The sequence below is a fragment of the Physeter macrocephalus genome, chromosome 9, assembly GCF_002837175.3.
Source record: "Physeter macrocephalus isolate SW-GA chromosome 9, ASM283717v5, whole genome shotgun sequence".
Lineage (NCBI taxonomy): Eukaryota > Metazoa > Chordata > Mammalia > Artiodactyla > Physeteridae > Physeter > Physeter macrocephalus.
Genome location: NC_041222.1, coordinates 93,042,820 through 93,050,772, shown reverse-complemented (window position 1 = coordinate 93,050,772; position 7,953 = coordinate 93,042,820). Strand labels below are relative to the sequence as shown.

General features: G+C 41.3%; 1 protein-coding gene across 10 annotated transcripts in view; it reads right to left on the bottom strand.

Moving 5' to 3' along the window:
• PIWIL2 (piwi like RNA-mediated gene silencing 2) overlaps positions 1 to 7,953 on the bottom strand; it is a 111,236-nt gene that overhangs the window by 18,165 nt on the left and 85,118 nt on the right. For 6 of the 10 annotated variants that reach the window (XM_055087313.1, XM_007126303.4, XM_055087309.1 and 3 more), the window contains 2 exons: positions 1,121 to 1,374; positions 564 to 671 (listed from right to left, as the gene is read on the bottom strand). In XM_055087313.1, the coding sequence (XP_054943288.1) occupies positions 564 to 671; positions 1,121 to 1,374 (362 nt within the window). Of the gene's footprint in view, positions 1 to 563; positions 672 to 1,120; positions 1,597 to 7,953 lie in introns of those variants that run through there. The other 4 variants (XR_003681331.2, XM_028494184.2, XR_003681332.2 and 1 more) reach the window with 4 other exon arrangements.

The following is a 7,953-nucleotide window of genomic DNA, read 5'->3' as shown; positions in this document are numbered from 1 at the left end:
CCGTTGCGGAGCACAGGCTCCGAACGCGCAGGCTCAGCGGCCATGGCTCACGGGCCCAGCCGCTCCGCGGCATGTGGGATCTTCCCGGACCGGGGCACAGAACCCGTGTCCCCTGCATCGGCAGGCAGATTCTCAACCACTGCGCCACCAGGGAAGCCCAGAAGCAGTTTTTAAAAATGCGAATGCCTCAGAATGCTTGGAGTTCGTGAAGGCTGGGTGTATTTTTTGAAAGGTCTCCAAGTAATTTTAGTGTACAACAAGGATTATCAGTCGCACCTCAAAAAGATACCATTATCATGAAAGACAAGATGAAACTCAAGGGGTAAATATTCCTGGCAGTGGGCAGTATTTGTCTTTTCTGATTATATAAGAGAAAATGAGTATTAGGAAATCCAACTTCAAAAGATAAATTAAAAATGCTTCCAAAGAGAATCAGAAAATTATTAAGCCAAAAACCAGTGATCCAGTTTGTTTAATTCAGTGGTTTTAAAATTCCAGGTCTTAGCCTTAGCTCACTGGCCAGAATTATTTACAAGTGAGGAGTAGGTTACTGGTCAGCTCACCTCTGCAGATGATCAGGGCTCAGGTGTGCAGTGTTGAGAACACAAACATAATGGGTAGGAATGCCACAACCCTGTCGTACATGATGGGCAAGAAGGTAGAAGTCCACCCTAGAAAGGAAAAAGTACAAAGTAATGGTATAGCTGGATTTGGCCAGAGCTGGAAAAGATCTTGGAGATCATTCTAGCTCCTTCACCTAAGGCTCAGAGAGGTCAAATGACTGGATCAAGGCCATACAAGGACCAAACTAGGCTGAGAATTCAGGTCTCCTGACTCAACAGGCTATTTAAGAATGGTGGTAGAAATGACATCTGTGTGCAGAAGATTAAGCATGCATAGTCTCAGGAAAAGACTGTATATTCAATATTTTATACTTAAGAGGTAAAAGCTTCATTGTTGCTTTGTGTGTTTTTAAATAGTTTTTAAAATTTTACTTTTTAACAGTAAAATCTCTGATTCCATTCCACATCTCTCTAGGCAACCTCCCCATTCCAATACCCAGGGAACAGATAACTTCTCCAACCTATTCTTGTTGAAATACTGTGTCTCGCCCACTTACCAGTCACAGCTTGTTATTGTGTGATCTACCACAGTCCCGGGGGAGGGAGTCACAAAGTGCTCAGTAGCAGACAGGTACACACTGGTGCTGATTTTCTTCTGAACTACAAATACCACCATCTTGGGATGATAATTTTCAAAAGCTTCAAAACACTTCTGTAGCTGAGGAATCTCATAGCTGGCAACTGTCTTTAGTTGGCCATCAGACACCCCATCACGGTACACCACAATCTTCTCTGGGAGACAGTGGTTCACCTGAAACAACACCCTGATGAGGTAAACTGTGTGGCCCTGGCACTAATGACCACAGGCAGAGAAAGGCTCACTCAGCGAACAACCTGGAGACACGGCAGTAGGTCCCTTTGACAGCTGGGCCCAAAGCCATCATGTTGGAAGGGCAGGGAGAAGCAGCTTCTAGTCATTTCTAGACTTCCTCAGGGTAGAAAACCAGGTCTGGTACACCAAAGGTGTTATGAACTATGAAACCAAATAAGCAAGCTCTGGGTCACATATATACGGCTTATACTGAAACGGTGTGAAAAAAATTAAAAGGAAGGAAAATTATGGGCTGAATCAATCTTCCTACTACTTGGATTTAACACTAATTACTGTCTAGGCAAAAAGCAAGGTGAACTGCTGCAGAAATTCTAACATATAACTGCACATCCCACAGATCCATCATCCTCACACTTCTGTGTATCAGCAACATCCAAAGTTGCCGACAAATGAAAGGGGATCCTTTACTAAATATTATCCTACCATCAGGTATAGTGTGAAACATTCTTCATATAACTAAGTAAATAGCAGTCCTGGTAAACTGTCCATGGATCCAAATCAAATTAAATGCTGGCTTGAATCAGTTTTGAAAAGTAATTTTTTCCCCATTTAGAGAATATAATTATGTTCTAGTTGTATGTGACTTCAATAATTTTAAAAAATAAGCTGTTTCATTTTAAACTAGAAGTTTTCTTTAAAGTGCTTTGGTTTAGGGACTTCCCTGGCGGTCCAGTGGTTAGGACTCCACGCTTCCACTGCAGGGGGCACGGGTTCAATCCCTGGTTGGTGAACTAAGATCCCACATGCCATGTGGCATGGCCAAAGAAATACATAAATAAATAAAGTGCTTTGGTTTAATTCAGTTAGTGACAGTTTGATTCTGATTTTGGTTCATCCTAGGTTTTTGTTCACAATTCCCCTCAAAACCCTAACTTATCATTGAATTAGATAGGCTTATACTACATATTCTTTATAGGCTACTCTACATGAAAATTTAAGTTTCATTTCAAAGAACGCTTTTTTTTTTTTTTTTTTTGCAGTACGCGGGCCTCTCACTGTCGTGGCCTCTCCCGTTGCGGAGCACAGGCTCCGGACGCGCAGGCTCAGCGGCCACGGCTCACGGGCTCAGCCGCTCCGCGGCATGTGGGATCCTCCCGGACCGGGGCATGAACCCGCGTCCCCTGCATCGGCAGGCGGATTCTCAACCGCTGCGCCACCAGGGAAGCCCTCAAAGAACCCTTTTTAATAATAAATAATCACCTAGCATCTTTTTGGAGTTTAAGTTTAAAATTCAAATATTTTATAAATGTCCCTTTTTTTGCTGAGACCCAAGTACTGTATTTACAAACATGTGATTCATCTTCACATTCCAAGACTGGAATTATTGCCCCAGTTGTACTTTTTTGTTTTTATGTTGTTTTTGGCTGTCTAGCATCTATTCCACCTCTTTTTGGTAAGAGCATTTTAAGTGTCCTCCTGCCTCCCACAGGATACATTGGAATTCGTGCGATTATTAATCAAGGTACCTTCCCCTAATCCAGGGCTTCTCAACCTCAACACTACTGACATGTAGGGCCAGTGAATTCTTTTTATTGGGGGCTGACACTAGAGGATGTTTAGCAGCATTCCTGGCCTCTACCCACTAGATGCCAGTAGCAATCTCTCTCAGTTATAACCAAAAATGTCTCTAGGCTGCCCATTGGGGGAACAAAACTGCCCCAGCAGAACATTCCTCCCTCACTCTGACTCTTCAACAGAGCATAAGAAACACCTGGAGTTTTTCCCTTTGTGGTGGTGCTTCTTCAGGTCCCTGCTTCTGGAACCCTATCCATTTCCCAGCTTGACGCTCAACCTTCTCACGAATCCTCTGAGACTCTCCATGATCTTACCAATTAATCCCCATTTTGCTAAAGTTAGCACGTTTCTGTGACTTCCCAAAGACCCCTAACTGATACATTGTGTAAAAGGGTGGGTAACAAAGGCACTTAGATCTGGAAGAAAACCTGATTTCACAGATGAGGAAACAGAGAAGAATCACACTGGATCTGGGGTCAGGAGACCTGAGACTGAGTCTGAATGTGCTGCTCCTCAGCTATGCTCCTGAAGACTCAGTTTCCTCACTTGAAAAAGGGATGTAAATGACCACCTTACTTTTCTTCTTCTCAGGGTTAAGAGGGATAAAGTGGGTGTATATATGTATATAATTTTTTTAAGCTACACACGAAAGTTGAGAACAAACTAGATCAAGAAAATACAGGTATTCTGAAGCACAGGGAAGGGATCTAACAAGATCAATGGAGAGAAAAATAGAATCAAATTCGTCTGAAGTATTCACTGATATTACCTCTTTCTTTAAAATCTGCTAACCAACTACTGAGTGTGAGACATTATACTTGGCCCTATGTAAGATCCCAATAGAAGTGAAAGGCATGATTCCTGTTATTAAGGAGCTTTCAAATCTAATAATAACAGTCAACAACGGTAACTTTTCTAGGTCATCTAGTCCATTCTCCTCATTTCATAAATGATAAGACTATGATCTAGGGGGTCAAGATATGAGACAAATCACAATACTGAAACATAAACATTAATTAAATCACTTCAGTACTAGGGTAAATACATGAAACATTAAATTAATGAAAGCAGGACTGTGCTTGTTGGCTTGCTATCCCTAGCACTGAATACAACGGTGAGGGTCAAGTAGAAAATAAGTATCTGCAGGAAGTTTGAGATGTTCTTTTATGTGTGATTCCATTCATTCACGGAACAAACACTTAATGACCACTAGATATGAGCCACTGTGCTAGCCTCAGAAAATTTAAAAATTATCTTGATACCTTCCAAATATTAGTGGAACTCAAATTAACACTGGGGAGACAGACACAAAGTAAATACTCTCAATACATTACAAATAACATAACAAAGAATATAAATAAAATGCTATGGGAACAGAGAAGTATAAGACATTTGGTTCTCTAGAGGAAAAAGTGAATATTATGCCTCAGTGAAAGAACTAGCAGACAATTCAGTCAGCAAGAAGGGTAAAGGATTCCAGGTAGCACTGCAATGTACTGAATACTACAACATGGATGAACTCTGAAGACATTATGCTAAGTGAAATAAACCAATCACAAAAAGACAAATACAGTATGATTCCACGTGTATGAGATACTCAAGGTAGTCAAAATCAGAGACAGGAAGTAGAAGGGTGGTGGCAACGGGCTAGGGGGAGGGGAGCATGGGGAATTACTGTTTTATGGGGACAGACTTTCAGTTTTACAAGATAAAAAAAGTTATGGAGATGGATGATGATGATGACTGCCCAACATTTTGAATGTATTTAATACCACTGAAATGCTATACTTAAAAATGGTTAAGATGGTAAATTTTATGTGTATTTTACTCAATTAAAAAAATTGGGGGAAGAAAAGGAAGAAGAGGCCAGGCAAGTTACTAGAAATGGCAGGTGCAGAAAGGGCAGGCTGAAGTCTGGAAGAGTCCCCAAATAATCACTTGCTCAAGATAACTCTCCACCCTAAGATCCTCCCAATTGTGCTAAGAAAAGGGAAGTGAAGGTGGAACTGAAAAGCAGAAAGAACCTGTACTCTCACACATTGTAAACTGGCTGCCTGAAACTTTTGATTCCAAAGGCAATACCGTGGCCCACTCCCTTCTGTCTCCAGGGTGGAACACTAGTCAGACCAGTCCAGCAATATGAAGTCAGAGCCAGAGCCAGAGCCATAGGAGAAGCAAAAGGGGCTGAATTAACTACAGCTGAGTTTAATCTTCTCAAAGCTCAGGCCAAATAACAGATGAACTCAACATTAAGTGATTACTAATCATGAGAGCTAAAGCTAAGGCAAGTGTCAAGAATGTAGCTGGGTTTTGATTTTCACACAAGAGTGGAAGGCAACGCTGGCACTCAGACTCACATGTTAGGTTTCAGTGGCCCATGAGACATCCAAGTACTAGAGGGGCCACGCAGGCAGCTGAAGATGTGGTCTAGGAGCTCAGATGAAGGGTATGGGCCAGAGAGTGATTCTCAGTGTGTGCTCTGGGCTCCAATTCTTCCCCTTAGATGTTTTAGGGAGTCCACAGAGTCAAAACTAATTTCACAATACTACTACTACATTACTTGCCATTTTCACTCTAATTCGCTCATAAACATCCAGCAGAATTTTCCAGAAAGTAAATGATGTGTGACACTGCAATAAATTAAATGTAGGATATTCACTTGCCTTTTACTAACCCAAACATTAAAGCCATTCGCCAAAATGTAAAACATCACCAAACATTTTGAAAGTAATCTTTAATTTAAAATGTTATTTATGGGACGTCCCTGGTGGCACAGTGGTTAAGAACCCACCTGCCAATGCAGAGAACATGGGTTTGAGCCCTGGTCTGGGAAGATCCCACATGCCGCGGAGCAACTAAGCCAGTGCGCCACAACTACTGAGCCTGCGCTCTAGAAGCCGCGAGCCGCAAGTACTGAGCTCACGTGCCACAACAACTGAAGCCCGTGTGCCTAGAGCCCATGCTCTGCAACAAGAGAAGCCACTGCAATGAGAAGCCCGCACACTGCAATGAGAAGCCCACACACCGCAATGAGAAGCCCGCACACTACAATGAAGAGTAGCCCCCAGTCGCGGCAACTAGAGAAAGCCTGTGCGCAGCATCGAAGACCCAACGCAGCCAAAAATAAATTAATTAATTAAAATCAAAAATGAAAAATAAAATGTTATTTATGTTATTAACTATATTGAGCTTATTATTTTAAAGTAAATTAAAAAACATTAAAAAGTTCTGTTTTAACTTCTAATATGGTAATTATTGATATATACCTATACAAACAAAAAACTCAATAATATTTAAGAAGGTAAAGATTTCCTTAGACCAGAAAATTTGAGAACTGCTGGACCAGAAATATAAATCTAAATACAGATATTAAATAAAACCACAGATGAGATTAAGCTTGCCAACAAGGCTTCAGGTGGTGGACCAGGATTTCTAAGAAACCCTGCCACTGAGGACAACTGGAAAAGCTGGACAAAATATAAAAACATCTATCTGAAGGCAGTATCAGAGGAAGGATGGGGGCCCAGAGAAATAAGCCAGCCTTTTGAAGCTGTTTTTCCCCAGCAGTATGTGTTGATTTTGCTGATTCCACAAGGGTACGTAAGCTAGATGGATGTTTGGGAGTGGTGCTTTTTTTTAAATCACAGCTTTATTGAGATATAATTTGCTATACCATAGAAGACACTTTTAAGGTATAAAAGTCAAAAGTTTTACATTTATCAAATTTTGCAACCATCACTGCTATCTAATTTTAGAACATATTCATCACCCCAAAAGGTAATCTCATACCCATTAGCAGTCATTTCCCATCGCCCCCCCTAACCCCAACTCCTGGAACACACTAACATACTTTCTGTTTCTTTGGATTAGCCTATTTTGGACAAAGAGAATCATGTAGTATGTGGTCTTTTGTGACTAAATATTTCACTGAGCATAATGTTTTCACAGTTCACCCATGTTGTATTAGTCCTTCATTCCCTTATGTTGCCAAATGATATTACATTACAGACTATATCACATTTGTCCATTCATCGATCATATGGGTTATTTCCAGTTTGGGCTATTATGAATAATACTGCTATGAACATTCATATACAAGTTTTGTGTGGACATATGTTTTCAATTCTCTTGGTTTACACCTAGGAGTAGAATTGCTGGGTCATATGGTAACTCTCTGTTTAACATCCTGACGAAATACCAAACTGTTTTTCAAAGAAGCTCTACCATTTTACAATCCCACCAGCAATGTATGAGGGTTCCAATTTCTCCACATCCTTGACAACATTCTTATTATCTTTTTTATTTTAGCCATCCTAGTGTGTGTGAGGTGGTATCTCATTGTGTGTGCATGCTTTTAAATAGACTATTTTTCAGACCAGTTTTAAGTTTACAAAAAACTTGAGGCCATAGTACAGAGTTCCCATATACACCTTCCCCACCAACCATACATAGTTTCCCCTATTGTTACCATATTACATTAGGGTGATGCATTTGTTACAACTGATAAATACTGATAATTATTAACGAAAGTCCACAGTTTATAGTAGCATTCACTCTCTTCTACATTCTATAGGCTTTAAGAAATGCGTGTCATTTATCTACCAGTAAAATACTTTTACAGCCCTAAAAACCCCCTGTGCTCCCTATTTATACTTCCCTTCCTCACCCTCCCAAACCTCTGGCAATCACGGATCTTTTTACTGTGTCCATAGTTTTGTGTCTTTTCCAGAATGTCCTATAGTTGGAATCATATAGTATGTAGCCTTTTCAGATTGGCTTTTTCCACTTAAGTTGTATGCATTTAAGATTCCTCGTATTGGGCTTCCCTGGTGGCGCAGTGGTTGCGCGTCCGCCTGCCGATGCAGGGGAATCGGGTTCGCGCCCCGGTCTGGGAGGATCCCACATGCCGCGGAGCGGCTGGGCCCGTGAGCCATGGCCGCTGAGCCTGCGCGTCCGGAGCCTGTGCTCCGCAACGGGAGAGGC